We start from the raw sequence: 19,514 nt of genomic DNA, 5'->3' as shown, positions 1-19,514 counted from the left end.
GTGATAATAATTTTAGAGAGTAGTTTAAATAATTTCAAGGATTAGTCTAAATCAACAATTAAAAAAGGGCAAAGGAAGTATACTCTCTAAAGACATTCAACAGACCATGGGTATGAAAAGATATTTTTTATTTAAAAATTTTAGTTTCCTATAATAAGCGCTGTAATTTACACAAATCTGAAAAAATCATCAGAATTCATCACTCTGTTTCTAGATACTTTGTTAGTTTTACTTTACTTTACTTTTTACTAAGTTATTTACATGCAACAGTCACCAAAACTACAATTTAAGGCAAACATAAAGAACAATTAAAACTAAAAAGTAAAATTCAATAATGGCTAACTCTGTTGAGTTACAAATAAATAAAACAAACTACGTATATAATTTTCAGTGGAAGACAGCGTTTTCCCCATCTTGAATCTGTCTAAAGATTTTTTGTCCATTTTGAGCCTGGAACCAGACTTGTGTTAAACACAAATCTTCATCCTGAGAAACAATTTGACATTTAGAATCATAAATTCTTCTGATATTAAGAAATTACCTAAATGAATACTGCAATCATTAGAACAATATGAAATTTTAAAAAAGGACGTTCTGTTTGAATGCCATATGTCATTAAAAAAGTACTGACACATTATTTGTGTTTATCAGTGTTGTGTGTAATGTATTACAAACTAATAAACTGTTATAATCACATTATAGTTAGGGATTTGATAAGAATTTAGCAATTCTGATTCAATTATTGATATCACTTATCAATTTTATTCCTTTTTGGCTCCACTTTGAGAGCCAGCACCATCAGTAAGAAGCATATCAAAGACATTACATTTGTGCAAGTTATTCATGCTGTGTGGACTAATGTCTGTGAATGTTGCAGGTATTTCCCCTCTTTGTTGTGATCAGTGTTGCAGTCATTCCTCGAATGAAATAGTGTATTACACATATTACACAGAACACTCTTCTTAAAAGTAATGCAGTGCATTACTTAATTAATGTAATTAATTTATTACATTACTCTCGCATTTCTCCAGAAATTATCTGATATTAGTGGTCATTTAACAATATAAACCTACGAGCTACAGCCCCCCACACACAATACAAGTACTTGTGCTAATAAGGACACACAATTGATCTTTCTCTTAGTTTTTAGGTATGAACCCAAAGCTGACCGCACATAGCAAAGTTGAAAACAAGCAAAAACAGACTTGATTCTGTTGAAACATGAACAGGTAGAAATGGAGGCTTCAGCCTGACTGCTAATCACTTCCTTTGTTATATAAGTTCAGGGTCTGGCTGTTTTGCTGGGGTCAGCACTCATTTAACTTTAATGTTACTCTGGGATTTTGGCTGTCTTAGCACTAGTTAGCGTTGGCATGCTTTCAAAGCACTGAAGTTATGTTATTTGCACAATACAGTTGTTTCTGTTCTGGACACAGTTTGCACTTCTGCTCCTGCTCTCATCCTTTTGTGCATTAAAACTAAAAGTAATGTCTATATACAGGCTGCAGACTTCGCCACTATCTTCTGATCCGGGTTCCCAGTAGTTAATTTTCAAGGAAGTGAACTGAATTCCAAGGAACTGAACTACTGAGAAGAGTTGGTTCTTCTCAATTCCCAAGTATAGTAATGTAATGAATAACTGTAATAAATTCAGTAATCACATGAGTCACATAAGTAATTATCCCCCCTTGCATTTGTGGTATAATGAGCTCACTTTAGAGTATGTGGTGGGAAACGACAAACTGTACAGCAGTCTACAGATTTTAAAGAGACTGGATATTTTTATTTCACAAAAAGACATGCATGTGGTGACAGAGTGGAAACTGTGCCCAGGCCACAACAACGATCCTTTTTTTGTGTAGATACTTATGTAACTGTGCAGAAACTTAAGTCTATTTTATCTTATTCTCCTATCCTAAAAGAATCCAAATCTAAATCTACATGGTGCAAAACTGTGTCTCATTGTTCTTGTAACAGTGACAATAAAGATCTATTCTATTCTATTTGGTCTGTTTTCTAACGCTGTCAGCTTTTTGTCAAAAGTTTTTTTCCCTTTCCTTTTCTTTTTGTTAAAAGTTAATCACCTGAGTTCATTCCCATTAGGATAGAGATTATATTAATGTGTGGGACTGTAACAGAAGGTTTATATAGTTAACTGCTAGCTATGTGATGCAAAAATATTGTAATGACTAGCTAAAAAAAATTTCTCCATCATTTTGTAATTTTGTACAGTAATTGATGATCTTATAGTAAGTAATTGATAATAATGTGTATTACATTACTTTTTTGAATAGTGACCCACACACAGCTGTTTATGCAATAAAAAAACAAAAACAAGTGTAGATAAGAAAATGAAGAAGAGAAAGTTTACCTCATTCTGTCTCCTTTGATTATTGTGATCTGGTCTGTTCTGAAAAAATTGAAGTTCTTGTTCTGCATAAACAAAAATACACTATCATACTGTAGCATTCAACAGCAACAGTGCCATTAAGAATTTGCCATTTAATGGTTGTAGATAGTTTTGTGGGGGACTGTGTGTGTGTGTTCGTTTGAAGGTGAGTCAAACAATTCAAAAAATGTAATTCTAATAATTAAAATATACAGTACCTGTTTTCCGACACAAATGATAAATAAAAATAAAGGAAAAAAATGAAATGAGAATAGAAAATCCTGGTGTAAACATCATCAGCCAGGGCACAAGACTGGAACCACAGGTTCTGTTGTAGACAGCACGAGGAGTGGAGTCAGGTCGAGTATTGGAGTCAGAGTGAAGAGTGGAGTCAGGGCAAGGACTGGAATCAGGGCAAGGACTTGTGTGAGGTGAATCTGCATGAAATATGTAGTGTATTAGATCTACATTTTTACTACAATCCAGTTATGTATAGTGCTTTGTATAGTGTGTTTAGTTTACACATTATAGAAACACTGTGTAGCAATCTAGTTTAGTACTGACTTTAGTTATTGTACGTCTCAAGTGGCAAGCACACTGCTCTGTTTACTTCATGTAAGATGACTTTCAATCACAAGAAAGCCCCACGCCAAAGTATATCCTGCTTTATCGTCTTTTCTACTCTAAACGGACTATTATTTACAAAAGTAATACCATAATGCATATACAAATACTTCAAACCAGCAAATAAAATTATAAACACATTAAGAAACATTTTTTACAGCAAGACTTACCTTTGCATTCCCATTTGAAAAAAAAATCAGGTTTAATAATATTAACATCATTTGCAGTTTATTATTTTCCTTTACGTATTTTACTGGATATTAAACATGAGTATTTTTTAACCAAGAAGGTGATGCAAAAAAAATTTTCCAAAAACTTGGTGTGCAGTGTGTCCTTAAAAGTTTGTGGAAACTGGACAAGTGCAGGACAAAAGAAGTGGAAGACCTAAAACACTATCTACACCAAATGAACTGCATTTGAAAGTGATTTCCTTAAGAAAATGTTAAAAAACAATCCACCAAGACTTGCAGCTGGAAATGCAGCTGGCCCTTCAGTTGATACATGTACGGTTCACCTAGGCTAGGGGTCGGCAACTTTCAACATCATAAGAGCAATTTTAGCTCTTTCTACCAAAGAACTGGGCAAATTACCCAAGAGTTGCACTGAAAATCAGGGACAAAATAAAAAAATAAATAAAAACGAGGGATGGGTAAAGATTTTTGCTTATGTCAGAATTAAATACAGTAGATGTAATGCACAGAAGCATTGTCTTTGTTAAACAGACTTCAGCAGGACAATGTCCCCAAACCTACAGTCAAAGTCATTAAGAACTATCTTCAGCCTAAAGAAGAACAAGAAGTACTAGAAGTGATGGTATGGCCCCCACAGAGCCATGATCTCACCATCGAGTGTATGAAGAGACAGAAGGATGTGAGGAAGCCAACATCCACAGGAGATCTGTGGTTAGTTCTCCAACATGTTTGGAACAACCTACCAGCCGAGTTCCTTCAAAAACTGTGTGCAAGTTTACCTAGAAGATTTGATGTTGTTTTGACGGCAAAAGTTGGTCACACCAAATATTGATTTGATTGAGATTTATCTTTCATTTGTTCATTTACTGCATTTTGTGGATTGATGAAAATAAATGATTAACACTTCCATTTCTGAAAGCGTTCTTTGTTTACAGCATTTTTCCTCACCTGCCTAAAACTTTTTCACAGTACTGTATGCATATATATAACAAACCAACAAAAAAACCCCAATCACACATGAGTACTTACTGATTAAGATTCTTGTTGCGATACTGGCATATCTGTGGTCATATCTGACCTGAACGCTTGTGCCATCTACCCACTGTTCCTTTTCAGTTCCACAGTAATAGAGGCCCTCATCAGAATCAGAAATATTCATGATCAGGAGATCATAGGATCCAGAGGACTGATTCTTTTTAAAGTGGAAGCGTAATAGAGAATTCACTGAAATTGCTCGGTCACTGATTTTTTTCCATGCATCTTCTTTTAGTTTCAGAACAAGAGGAGGCTGATTTTCATGGGTACAATTTCTGTACCACACAATATATTCCTCAGGTAATGCTTCACAGTCACAATTCAGAGTGACGTTCTGTCCTGATGTCACTCTCAAATCCACCACTGATCCAGAAATCCAATCACCTCCTGAAATACAAACACAATAACAAATTCTATGTGTTGAGTACAAGATGTGATGTAGATTTCCAAATAGAGTCGACACATTCATTTAATGTTTTATAATATTAATGTCTAATCTAATTAGTTGTACAAAATATTACCTAAAAGAAGAACAAGAATGACATGAAGGCTGTCCATGTTTGATGATTACCTGCAGTTAAAAGACAGTAAGAATGGTGTGACTCTCGAATGTCATCGCCTACGCATAACTTTTCCACTAAAGGAAATGTAAGTTGCGATCGAGTGGTGGAGTGCAACCTTCTATTCTGTGGTTACACTGTGTCGGTGCAATGTCATGTGATGGTCTGGATGTAAAAATTAAAGTTCTTTTAACATGACAGACTGCTTTTCAACATGCTTTTCAGTCTTAGCCATTATAGACATGAACAAGAACACTCAGGGATTGCATCTTCTCCCACAGGACAAGAGGTACACACGATTTTTGATGAGCTATGATTTTTTTTATTACAACATCCTGACATTAGTCTTTTATGACATCATTCTGATGTTATAGAGTATCATATTAAAAAGGTTAAAAGTTTGCTGTACAGTAAAATGATATATTACTTGATATGCATCCTTGAAATTTTATTTAAGGTCAACTTTGACCTTGGGCACTAACAATAAAGGCCAAGGTGAAATGCATAGCCAACCTAGATACTCATGTACCCCAAGGTCTAGCATACTGTGAAGTTTGAAGGCGGTCCATAAAAACTTTTATTAAATTTTACATCTGGTGTGTTCTTGACCCAATTTTCACCAAAATTTGAAAAAACAAACAGACAAACAAACAGAACTGATTATTTTTTCTTAAGATAATGACACAGTGTAATATGTCGTGTATTCTAGTTCATCTATGTGACCATCTAAGTTCATTAAATGATCACTATGTGACAATGTAATTTATTTAGAGAACACATGACAGAAACATTTGGTTTTATCAGCTGTAGGTTACCTTCTGTGTGCCACGCAGTTGAGGGTTGGGGGAGGTTTACCAAGATCTAGTGTGACACTTGCACAAATCTCCATGTTACAAACTATTTTCAGTGTGCTAGTGTATCCGCTTCATACTTCAATAAAAATGAACAAATCAAGTTGCTAGATGCATATGAAAACAGATGTAAACTTTATCTGACTCGAAACTACTCATATTACTACTAAAATGTTTCAGTTATTCTTTTTTTAGTTTAATGGCCTGTAGATTTACTGCTTTGGCTCAGTCTTACAGCAATGATCGAAAACACTATTTTCCAAAAACAGCATAAAAAGCTATCAGCGGGTAAATTTAGTGGAACATTCAACAACTGAAGAGTAACGTTTTTGTCGTGAGTTGGTCAAACTCACTAAGCATAGAGTTAAAAAAATACGAAATATGTCTATAGTGATGGTGATTTCTGTACTTGAAACAACAGAGTGCGTCCCTCTTATCAGAAATCTGTTCTGTCTTTTGGTTTTAGAATTAAAAAATAAAGATTGAATAAAGTACGGGGTTCACAAAAACATGTTGCATTCTGTCGTCCGAGTAGACATTTGTTTCTGTGGTTTTCCTGTGAGCCTACTGCTCACTATATCGTCTACAATGGTGGTGGTTTGTGAGCACCTTCAACTTGTGAGAGTTTCCAAAAATATGGGGCATGCGTTAAAGCTGAAGTGGAAATTTAAAGCATAGCTTAAAAAAATTACAAGAAAAAAAAGAGTCTTGTTGTATATTAAGAATCAACATTGTGCAGATTTCTGCCAACCAAATGGTAAATGGGGGGATTTTTTGAAAAAATACATATCTTGCATTTTGTCTTGTAGCTGTTAGTAAACAGAATTATTTTGCCTTCATGGTGTAGCAAAGACACATATCAGTCAATTCAGGAACATAACACAGTGTAGAAATATGTGAGGTTTCATTTCAGATCTTTTAATAATCTTTAATATGAATTTTGGTTTTAATATAAATTATACCCTGGTGCTGAACTGCGTGGTTGTTCTCCACCATCATGGTGATAATCAGCCCCTTTTGGTTTGAGATTCCCTTACTTCACCCCTGCCTGCCTGCCCGGCTACCCGTCTTTTCTGCTCATCCATGTCTGGAAACCTTGTTCAGGATTTTTCTGTCCAGAATACCACATTTAACTTCATCTGCAGACCTTCTTCTCTCTGGCACCTCTGGTAATACTTCTGCTAAGCCCATCCTTAATCTACCTGTTTACTCACCACCTGGCTATAATTTGGAACAGTATTGTCAACTGCCAACTCCCCCCACGCTTGCCCGGCCTGGTAAAACACTAAGGCAGAATCCAGATTAATTTAATTAATTGATTAATGAATGAATGAATTGATTGATTAATTAATTTTGACAGAACTCCTGAGACCACCCTTAAGTTGAGCCCTGTTGTGTTCCTCATAACCTTGCCCCTTTACACCTGCCTATTCCACAATGAAGTTGGTTTAACTGCTAGCACTGCTCCGAGCATGCTCCTTGACCCCTGCCTGAACTGAGCTATAAACATCAGACAGATGGCCTCACATTTCGCTCCAAAAGCTCACAAGAATAGAATAGTTTGTTATACGGAGGAGTTCGTTGTCTATTCAGTGCCCAAATCCTGCGGCTGCAAAACAAGTCCAAATCATCACCTCTCTACCACTATGTTTGACAGTTGAGAAGAAGTATTGTTTTTGAAGAGTAATAGATGGAACGCCTTTATTTTTTATTTTATTTTATTCCTTTTGGGTTTTGTTTTTGCATTTTTGTTGCAGAGTCTCACCCTTTGGTAAATTTCCTGTGATGTCCACTCCTGGAAGGCTTTAAAAACTAATGTCAGCAGAAAAGAAGGATTTTAATATTTATCAAGTTAGTTCTGGATTATTTTTCAAATTTCAGTGCTTACAAATTTCTCAGTACAGTGTAAAAGACCTTGCTGTGGTTGAAACTGTGCATTTTGTTATCAAGGACATGGAAGAAGTGTAGATTTTTTTACAATCACATTTATTATTTATACTACTAATTAGAGAGGCTTAAAAAACGAGCATCGCACCACAAATACAATCACAATTTAATATATTAGCTGCATGAACAGATAACATAATATTTCTGCTTCAGTAAACTTCTGTAAAGGTCTGTATTCTTTGGTATACTGTAAACTACTACAACTGATTTGAAAAAACAAAACACTTAAACATCATAAACAACAAACACCACTGTTTTTTGTTTATGATACATTTCTTTTGTCATCTTTTAGATGATTAAGCAAAAATACATAATTAAACATTTTAACAAAGGAAAAACAAACATGTAATCTAAAAAGCTAAAGCTACTGATTTTGCTATTAAAAATGGCGAAAAAAATACACAAATGAACAATCTTAGAATTAAAACAAAACAAAACAGGAATACAAATGATACTAATTATTTACATGTATACACCAATCATCCAAACCACGATCATTCACAGATAAGATGAAAAATATTAATTATCTTGCATCAACAGCACTGTGTGTTTGGCTTCCTTGCAGTTTATACCAGACATCATCCTCAGTGATTAAAGGCTCTATAGGCTCTAGAACAGCTTTGCATAGGATTGTGCTAATCTCAATCCTTGCAGAAGTTTTTGGTTTAACCAGCATAATTCATTATGCATTTTTAAATGAAACAATGAACAATCTAGAGCCCAGAGGTGTTGATAGCAGAATAAGTACAGAAGTCAGAACTATGCGTTATCTTCTTCTTTTGTCTTTGTGTGGCTTGACGGGTTTCCACTGCAGCATAAAACACATCTTCATCCTGTGAATGAACATCTGTCATTTACAGTCATGAACATAATCAAATGCATGACATGATTTTCTACAAATCCTTCTAGGGGCATATAAATCTGGTCGCCATTGTGAGTGTTAAGCATCACAATTAAGACAGCCAGTATCTTCTCTCTGATTAAAGAAACATGCCAGATCCAATGGTTCTAAATGTTCTCACTTTATGTTACCTCAGGTTCATGCACTATTGCGCCAAAGGCATCTCCTATTATCACTATGTTGGTAAGACAAAGCTGTACTTTTCTCTTAACCACCTCAATAGCTTCTCCTACCTCAGTGAATGCTTCACTGAGTGATTGTGCCTTGTCTGTTTTCTGTGTATTATTGTAGGGCTTTTATGTTACAATATAAAGCGCTTTGAGGCAACTGTTGTTGTGATTTGGAGCTATATAAATACAATTTAATTGAATGTAACAGAATGGTCATTTTTAGAGGTTAGCTTTTCCTTAATCTTTCTGGCATTATTTTTTAGCTATAGTTCTAATCTATTTATGTAGGAATAAATATAAGACTATTTGTTTGAGCTTGTGTCTGTATGCTGGTACATGTTTACTTTATATTTAATGTGCAGTTTTATCCAAACTGTTAAGCACTTTTTTAAACTGCGTGTGTGTTTTAAGATGCAAAACAAATGAAGTTATTCTTATTATTTATATTTTTTTTATTAATTAAATAATGAAAATATGTGAATCTATAACACATTAAGTCATTCTTCCTTATTACTGCAGGAAAGGGATAGGACACTGATCATGATGAGTAATTGTTACAGAATATTTATAACACATTTTTTATAAGATGTGCAGGTAGGGCATACCATGTGTCAAATTGTACTTGATAAATATTATCAAGTACAATTTCGAAATAGATCAGTATAAATACAAATTCTGCAATTATAAATGCTATATGTCAATTTTAAGGAGAATTATTAGTAGGAGAATGAGTTATGAAAATACCAAAAATTGAATATGCATGTGATTTACCTGATTTTTTCTTGACTGGTTTTAGGTCGTTGGTGATCAACTTTTGGTCACAGAAAGAAAGAAATACAACAAAATAATAAACAATAATATCAAACATTAGACAGACTTAAATATAGTATGTAATGTGTGTGAAGCTTTACTTGGTGATTAAAATACTTAATACTTAAAATACCAGATTTTGGACAATAATTTGAGATTACAAACTGATTCGATCATAAACCTCAGTGATGTAGTGAACTGATGACAGAATTGATACAATAAACAAAATTAAATAAAAGTACCATTACTAGCAATTACCTGTTTTCTGGCAGTAGTGATGAACAAGAAGTGAGACAAGAAGAGAGGGGACAACAGCAGAAGTTGGACACAGGACAAACAGCAGTTTCCAACACATGTTGCAAGCTTCAACCTGTGGAGTCCTCTCATGGGTTGGAGTTGTATCACTGGCCTCTAAATTGTTAATAAACATGTTTCAGTTATGGCCTATGTGTATATATTTTTGGTACTTCACTATTATACAGATCTCAAAAATCAGTACCCAGTAAATGTAGTTTAAATAGATAAATAGATGCCAATCAAAATATTTTTTCTGCCTCTAAGCTGTAGAGGATTGTTTGGAAAACCATTCTTCATCTCTTTTGGATAGCCATTATATACACAATGCATGTACATGTAAAATGTATCTAACATTTTAGTATTTAATGGCTTTTTAAATTAAAAACTACCAAAAAAATTCCATAATCATACAATTAACTTAAGTATTTTTTCTTTATAAAAATAAAAATGCTTTCTGACAATGATCCCGAGTGTTACTGTTTTTAAGATCCAGACATTTCTCTTACTTAACATTTAAAAGATTAAATTTAAGCAATTGTATGTGTACAAAATTCTACTCAAATATTTACTACAAAAATAATACAACCTCATAATGGTTGTTTGTGACTCGATCATTAAAATTTATTTTAAACTGAACACAAGCACACATTCATTAGTTCATCAGTTAGTCATAGTTAAATTCCTTAATATACATATTTATCACACAAGTACTTACTGATTAGGATTCTTGTTCTGATGTTGCTGTATCTGTGAACATATTTGACCTGAACACTTTTATCCTCCTTCAAGTGTTCCTTCTCAGTTCCACAGTAATAGAGACCCTCATCAGAATCAGAAATATTCATGATCAGCAGATCATACGATCCAGACAAGTTATTCTCTACAAAGTGGAAACGGGCTAGAGAATTCAGTAGACTTTTTTGGTCGCTGATTTGTTCCCATGGATCTTCTTTTTGCTTTAGAACAAGAGGAGGCTGGTTTTCATGCGTACAATTTCTGTACCAAACAATATATTCCTTGATGTTTGTTGATGTTTTACAGTCACAATTCAGAGTGACGTTCCCTCCTGATCTCACTCTCAAATCCACCACTGATCCAGAAATCCAATGACCTCCTGTAATACAAACACAACAACATATGTGGCCAGTGTTTAAAACCACACCAAATGGTTGTAACTGTTGAGTAAAAAGGTTAATTTAGAATGTTATATATAATTAATTAAATACTTTATTCTATAATAAATTGTATATTTAATTACCCATTCTAAATATTACCTAAAAGCAGAACAAGAACAATGTGAAGTCTATCCATGTTTGACGATGACATGCAGTAAAGAGACAGTAAAACCGGCCTAATTCTCAAATTTTATGACCTGTGCAGACTTTTCCATTAAAGGTAATGCTAGATGTGATTGGCTCGTTGAGTGGAACCTTTTGTTCTGTGGTTGTTTTCTGTGAATGTAATGGTATGCTGTGTTCTTTTTTTTTTAAGACAGTGTGTCAGACATTTACATTTCAGTCTTAACCATTAGACACATGAAGAGTCTGCTGTTTATGATGCAAAATTAGATAAACTTAGTAGCTTTCACAAAGAAGGTGACTGTGAAAGTGAAAACATGCCATAATTACCCATCCATCCATCCTAGTCATCAGTCTAAAAAACGCAAGCTAAATTTATCTACATAACTTGTGTTTTTGTCTTTGTAAGAAGATTAGATTTTGTGCTTGTCACCGTTTCTGTGTGTGGAAAAAAAAAGGCTATAGTTTGTCATATAGCACTGTGTTGCTAATTTAATTATATTTGGCTCTAAATGTAGAACATGTCAGGAGCATTGTTACACCTGAGATCATAAAACACAGCTGTATTTGGGTTATAACATTTTTACTAACATTGCTTTGATGATTAATCAATATATTATTTAACATCTGTGTCATAACCAGTCAAAAATGTTTAGCATAAAGCCTAATAATTACCTGACTTGGGCTTTTATATCTTTACATGTAATCCTAGTTTTTTTTGTTTTTTTTTACTTCAGAAATAAAACAAAAGAACATACACAACAACAAAAAAGGTGGCACTTTATAGCACAGTTTGGTAATGATGTGGTACTATTGGGAAAACAATGTGTAAATAAGGATATTATTAGCACCATGTTTTTACCATGTCCATCCATCCAATTCTTTGTCCAAGCCAGAACTGGAGCCTATCCCAGCTGCTGTAGAGTGGTATTTACCATGTAAGAACCAACATAATATCTGAGTAATATCTTTCAAAAATAGTTCTTACATCAGTTCTTTTGGTATCTATATTAGCTGTTTTTGTGTTTTTTTTTGTATGAAATTGTTTCAGTCTACTGTAGATTAATCACTGGCTGCCCTCTGCCACCCCCCAGAGGCCATCCTCCTGTCTCAGGAAAAACAAGGCCATCACAGGAGACCAATTACACCTCAGCCACCACCTGTTTGACCTGCTGCCCTCTGGTTTGCACCTCAGGTCAACCATCTTCCACACCTCCAGACTCACAAATAGGTTCTTTTCCTGGGCCATTTGGACTGTTAACAAATACCATCCCCCCACACCCCACCCCTGCCCACTCACCTCACCAATCTGAGCCATGGTCTGAGTATCCTCATCACTCAAGCCACTCAAAAGTGGACTCTAAACTCAGTCCAAGTCCTTTGCACTACTTCCTGTCACGGTCAGGTGTGTGAAGGATGGAAAGAGAGGAGGACGAGTTGGTTGATGAGGAGGCAGGTGGATGAGTGGCAGAAGAGTGAGCAGCCAAATATCATCGAGTAATGCCCACTCTCCGCTGTGGAGGCTTGGGTGCAGATGGGGCAGCAGGTGGAGGACCGCCTGCTTCAAGGACCCCCCAGAGCCAGATGAGTCCTGTCGAAGACATGCTTATACTCCGGTATGAGTCATGGTTTCCACCTCAGCTTCCCCTCCAACATGGAAAGCGCCTTCTTGCTGCTGCTCATATAGTGAAAAGTCCACTGGTTCCATTCCGTGTTAGCAGCACGGGTCTCATCGCTCTGTCAAGGTCGGATGTGTCGAGAATGAAAAGATAGGCCCCAAATGCAGGACTGCTAAGAAAGTGCCTGGTGTTTAAAGACGGAGACTGAGTGAACAGGAAAAACACGGAAAAACACAGGAGGACTGGAAGCAGGTAAGAACACAGCTGGAATGAATCTAATTAATGGAACACAGGAAGTAAAACTAAACATAATGCACGTGACCAAAAGGATATCACAAAAAAACAGGAAACATATGGGAAAATAAACAGTGACAAAAGTCCAAACTAAAAGCACTGTGTCAGCGACCCAGGTACCCTGACACTTCCAAGCCCTTTGTTCTCCACTGTGGGCCTTTCTCTTGTTTATATATATATATATATATATATATATATATATATATATATATATATTTCTCTTGTTTGTTATTTACTCCTTCTTACTATTTATATTTTATTCCTGCACAGTTTGTCACGGCGGGCTGCGCCGATGTGTAGATGAGGTAGACCCAAAAGCACGGTGGAGACAGAACTAAGTTTCCAAAAATAAAGCAAGCCTTTACTGTGGCTGATGGCATGAGAACAACTCTAGAGACACACTGAAACTGGGAAAACTAAGGGGACTAAGAACACTGTGTAAACTAAAAGACTATGACACTCTGTGAAAGAACTATGAAAAACTATGAACACAGAGTAACTAGGAATGCTATGAAACACAGTGAAACAAAGAGGGAAAACTATGAAATCTGTGGCGAGGATAACAGACAATCTGACAATGAACAGTAAGAGACAAAGGACTTAAATATACACATGAGGTGATCAGGGGGAGTGGAGACACACGAGGAAACAGCTAACTAGGATGAACATAATGATGCACAGGAAATGTAAACCCAAACACAAAGACATGAAAACTGGACTTTCAAAATAAACAGGAAAACATGACAAGAAGCAGGCATGACACGAACTTGACAACATTAACCAGGCAGGCAAGAAACATGACCAATAACACCCAATAAACAACAAGATGAACTTTAATACAAGGGAAGAAACGAAGGACTAACAGCAACCTAGAAATTGACTGAATGAGCTAAACTGAAACTAGAACACAAGTGAATACAAAGTGACACACTAGTAACAACCCACATACTGGGTCACATGACCCAGTACCATGACACAGTTGGTGTGGAGCACGCATAATTACATTGTACAGCTACAGTACAATGACAAAAAAGGGTTTTTCTATTCTTCTCTAACATTCATAATTAAAAAAATATACAAAATATGAAACCACAGTTCCATGCACAAAGTTTTGTTTTATTTTTCAAATTTCATTACAGTGTTCCCTTGTTTATCGCAGGAGTTACGTTCTAAAAATAACCCACGATAGGTGAAATCGTATCACGAAGTAGCCAGCTTTATTTATTTATTTTACAATTTTTATAGATGTTTTAAGGCTGTAAAAGTTGTCACTACACACTTTATATACTTTTAGACAGGAATGAACATTTTCACACTTTTCTCTCTTGCTTAAACGCTCCCAAAGTTCAAACCTTCGTAGAAAAGTAAGTCCAGTATTATAGAATGAAACCAAAGAGCAAACCCTGTTTTCAGGTCCAGAACATGGGAATAGAGCAGCTGCGAGAGAATTCAACATTAATGAATCAAGAAGAATGCGTTGAGTAAAGTTTGACTTATCTGACTGTTTTGTTTTGCTTAATGCGCCTTATAATGCGGTGCGCCTTATTGTCCAAAAAATATGGTAACTTCTACCTTCCTTTAGCATGTCCAGAAGTCCAACTTTTTGTGCGATGATTAGCATCTTCCTTTGCCTTTTTGGAACTACCGCAGGTGCCTTTTTACGGTTTCGTCGATATTGTTGTGTTTGTTTTGGAGAAAACTTACAAACATACAGTACAGCACTTCAGAGTCACACTACTAGCGATTGAAGATTTCTGTAAATTTGACAAGCTGAGCGCATTTTGTACTGTACAGAAGACACGACACAGAGGAGATTAATTGACAATGGTTTAAAGCCAATCAGGACCCAGAACACAATACGCTGTTAAACAAAAGCATGTAAAATTGCACCAAAAAAAATCCACGAAACAGCGAGGCTGCAAAAGGTGAACTGCGTTAAAGGAAGTCCCTTACTGTCCCTTACTACAAACACAGTGTTTATGACCCTGCTCTAGTTGACACAGGGTATTTAAGTGTGGAATTCGTTTACAATTGTATGTTTGTTATTTATACTACTAATTAGACAAAATAAACAAAATAAAAATGAACTACAAGGAGCATCAACCCACAAATACAATCACATTCTATATGTTAACTGCATCAACAGATAACATTACATCTCTGCTTTGGTAAACTACTTCTGTTTCTGTTTAAATTCTGTTTTTTGGAAATGTTTCTTTTTTCAGCTGTTAAGTTATTCAATTCAAATATATAATTACACATTTTACTCAGGAAGAAGCAAAAATGTAATGTATAAAGCTAAAACTATTTAGATTTTACTATTATAATTGCTTAAAAATATATAAATGAACAACAATAAAAAAAAAAAACGAGACAAATGATACAAATTGTTTTGTATGTATATACCAATGATCCAAAGCATGAACATTCACAGATAAGATGCACAACTTTAATTTACTGGCATCAACATCTAGTACTGGCACCTAGAGATTCTGATATGATGCCTAAACAGGACAGCGAGGAGATTGTGGTTTAGGCTATGTGCACACAGTCAGGTCACTACAGTTTTCAATATCATTTATAGATGAGGGAAAAAGCAAAGGATCTACTGTCAATCCTTGCGGATTATTAAAGTTGGTTTAACTAAAATAATTCATTATGCATAATTGAATAAAACAAAGTTAAATCTAGACCCTAGAGGTGTTGATAGCAGAATAGGTACAGAAATCAGAACTATGCATTATCTTCTTCTTTGATTTCTGTGGTGCTTGACTGGTTTCCACTGTAGCATAAAAGACATCTTCATCCTGTGAACAGACATTTGTTATTTACAGTCAGGACAGTAGCCAAATGCTCCAATGCTTGACAGTGATAATGTTCTTTAAGTCTTTATATTGGCATTTAAATCTGGCAACCAGAATTTTAAGCCTCAAAATAAAAAGAGCTAGTGTATTACATATTGTTAAAAAAACACAAACTATGCGACATGGGATACTTGCTAAATTCCAATTTAGTTATTGACAGAAACACATCACTTCTCTGTGATATTTAAAAAAATATATTCATGTCTTATTTTCTGTCTTTTATGTGAAGCACTTTGGTATACCGTTGGTTTTTAAATGTGCTCTATAAATAAAGTTGTATTGTATTGTATAACTTGGTAAAAAGGTAAATTTCCTTTTTGTCTGTACGCTTTTTCACCAATAATTGAGCTAGTCTGATTGACAGATTTGGAACAGAGTGGGCATCCCTGGCTCTGTTCTCATTTGGTTCTCATTATATTCATCTGACATAAAATTAATATAAATCCCAATTTGTCCTCTCCTGTGCCCCTTGTATGAGGGGTCACTCAAAACTAAATCCGTGGACCAGTTTTGTTCTCACTTTATACGTTACCCGTGGGATATGTAATTATTAGCTTCAAAGCCATCTCCTATCATTGCTATGCTAGTGATACAAAACTGTACTTTTTTGTTAAGCTTAACAACCTTGATAGCTTCTCCAATCTCAGTGAAAACTTCATTGCGATTTTTTTATAGGTTAGCTTTTACTTAATCTTTTACCCATTATTTTTCTTTATAGTTCACATGTAATATGTGTATAGAATTATTTATGTCAGAATTAATGTAAGACAATGTATTTGAATATATATTTGTACAGTGGGACATGATCACTTATATTTAATATTGTATCCAAACTGCGAAGCACTTTTTAACTGTGTGTATGTTTTAAAGGACTAAAAGTACAAGTAAAGTTTTTTTAATCACTGTTATTAATAGTATTGATTAAATAATGAATATATGTCAGTCAAAAAGGAAATTAAGTCATTGGTTTGGGTTACCATTGAAGGAAATGGATAGGACACTGTTCATGATTAGTTCTTGTTAAAGAGAATTCACAATAAATTTCACATACTAGTGTGTCATCAAGCACAATTGCCAAGTAGATTGCTGCCATTACAAATGCCATATGTCGAATAAAAAAAAGGAGAAATAATTATGAAAAAATTATCTGTGCTATTACAGAAATTGAATATGAATGTAATTTACCTGATTTCTTCTTGTTTGCTCGCTGGTTTCAGGTCTTTGGTGATCAACTTTCAGCCACAGAAATTATTATACAACATCATTAGGCAACAACATCCAACATTACTATGGGATTAAAAATACTCTTAGATTTTGATCAATAATTTGAGATTATAAACTGAGTATATCAAAAACCTCAGTGATGTAGTGAACTGATGATGGACTAATTGAATACAAGTACAATTTATAGTAATTACCTGTTTTCTGGCAGTAGTGATGGACAAGAAGCGAGACAAGAAGAGAGGGGAGAATGGCAAAAGTTGGACCAAGGACAAACAGCAGTTTCCAACACATGGTGCAATCTTCAACCTGTGGAGTCCTCTCATGGGTTGAAGTTGTATCACTGGCATCTTAATTGTTCACAAACATGTTTCAGTTAGGTATGAATATATTTATGATACTTCTCTTTTACACAAAACTCAAACATTAGTACCCTGTCAGTCTAGTTTCAAAAGAATTATGCCATGTCAATAAAAAAATATTTGTCTGCTTGTAAACAATTATTTTTTCTGTAATAACGATCTGACTTAGCCATTGTGTACACACTGCACAGTATGTCCTATTTGCAGAGTATTCAATTGGATATATATGCAACATGTGTTTAATATTTTATTATTAAGGGATTTTTAAAATAAAAATAGCCAAATAGTTACCAAAAAGTTGATTCTGTTCATCTGAGTGTTACTTTTTAAGATTCAAATTTGGTTTCCTTTTTTTTGGTCACCCTGTGGGTTTCTTTGAAAAATAACCATATTGATCAATCATGGTATATTACTCTTCCCTTACAGTAAAAAATTGAAAATCAAGAGCAAGTTGACTTGCTTTTGACTACATCTGACCTCATTATATAACCTGATGGTGATTTGTCACCTCATCATTAAACATAATTATCACTTGAACACAAAAGTACACTCTACTACTTTGAATCAGTTAGTAATAGTTCAATTCCTTAATTTTCGATTATCCCCAAATAGTAATCCATAATCACATTTGTCATCTGTAGTTAAATCTGGCTTCTTTCAATTGCATCAGATTTCTAAAGCTAAGCGTTATATACCACGCAGGGACCTTGAAAAACGTATCCACGCTTTTGTGACCTCCAGGTTAGACTATTGCAATTCTCTTTACTGTGATCTCTAATCCGTCTCTCTTTGAAGGCTACAGTTTGTTCAGAATGCTGTGTCTCGCCTTCTTACTGGAGCTAAAAAATGTGATCCTATCACTCCAGCTCTTGTTGATCTACATTGGTTACCTTTCAAATATTGTACTGAGTTTAAAATTTTGCTACTCACTTTTAAAATCCTCAATAATATTGCATCCAGTTATCTCACTGATCTGCTCAATCTGTACACTTCTTGCCATGCGTTAAGATCTTCAGGTCAATTACTCCTGGCCCAACCTAAGTTTAGGCTGAAGACCAGAGGCAATCGTGCCTTTGCTTCAGCTGCACCTAACCTTTGGAATAGCCTCCCCGCTTCTATTCGTGCCTCAGACTCTATCCAGTCCTTTAAATCAAGATTCAAAGCATACTTATTTAACCTGGCTTTCCCGACCAGTTAATGCCCCTTTTAAACTTTATATTAATTTGTATTATTTTATTATTCATTTTACTGCTGTTTTTATCTTCTTAGTAGATATTTTGTATTCACAAACTGACCTTACTCCTGAATTGAGGCTTGATAGCTATTTTACTTAACTCTTCCGGTCTATTAGTGCCTCCCTTCTGTCTGTGCTAGTGCCCGATCTGTACTTGTTAATTGATTTATGTTGGTTTTTTGTATTATTGTGAAGTACTTTGGTGTATTGTAAAACTGTATTGTATTGTATTATTAACGTCACTTTTTTCCTTTATAAAAATGCTTTCTGAAAATGATCCTGATTATTTTCTGTTAAGATACAGATAGTTTGCTTTATATTGGTCACCCTGTTGTTCTCTTTGAAAAAGAAAACTAATGAGCAATCAGATATCTTACTCTGACATAATAGTGTATGGTCGAACTCACTTAAATATACCGAATTTGACTTTATAATGGTCATTTGTCACTTCATCATTAATAAATAAATAATTCTCTACTGAACACCTTAGCACACTTCCCTATAATGTTGATTGCTAAGTCATGGATATATTCCTTTAGATCATTGAAAAAAAAATCAGATGAGTACTTACTGATTAAGATTCTTGTTGCGATACTGGCATATCTGTGGTCATATCTGACCTGAACGCTTGTGCCATCTACCCACTGTTCCTTTTCAGTTCCACAGTAATAGAGGCCCTCATCAGAATCAGAAATATTCATGATCAGCAGATCATAGGATCCAGAGGACTGATTCTTTATAAAGTGGAAGCGTAATAGAGAATTCACTAAAATTGCCTGGTCACTGTTTTTTTTCCATGAATCTTCAGAATTAAATTTCAGAACAAGAGGAGGCTGATTTTCATGGG

General features: G+C 34.8%; 1 protein-coding gene across 1 annotated transcript; it reads right to left on the bottom strand.

The window, feature by feature from the left end:
- Nucleotides 1-294: 294 nt before the first annotated feature.
- Nucleotides 295-4,708, bottom strand: LOC102798018 (uncharacterized). The gene is made up of 4 exons (XM_087842539.1): nucleotides 4,234-4,708; nucleotides 2,608-2,826; nucleotides 2,372-2,433; nucleotides 295-486 (listed from the first exon to the last, which is right to left on the bottom strand). Exons 1-4 carry the CDS (start codon nucleotides 4,706-4,708, stop codon nucleotides 388-390), a joined length of 855 nt encoding a protein of 284 aa, XP_087698665.1. The 3' UTR covers nucleotides 295-387.
- Between the last annotated feature and the right edge of the window lie 14,806 nt (nucleotides 4,709-19,514).

The sequence above is a fragment of the Neolamprologus brichardi genome, chromosome 6 (genome assembly GCF_056152115.1).
Source record: "Neolamprologus brichardi isolate AB-2024 chromosome 6, ASM5615211v1, whole genome shotgun sequence".
In the NCBI taxonomy this organism is placed as follows: Eukaryota; Metazoa; Chordata; class Actinopteri; order Cichliformes; family Cichlidae; genus Neolamprologus; species Neolamprologus brichardi.
This window is presented reverse-complemented; position numbering and strand designations above follow the sequence as displayed.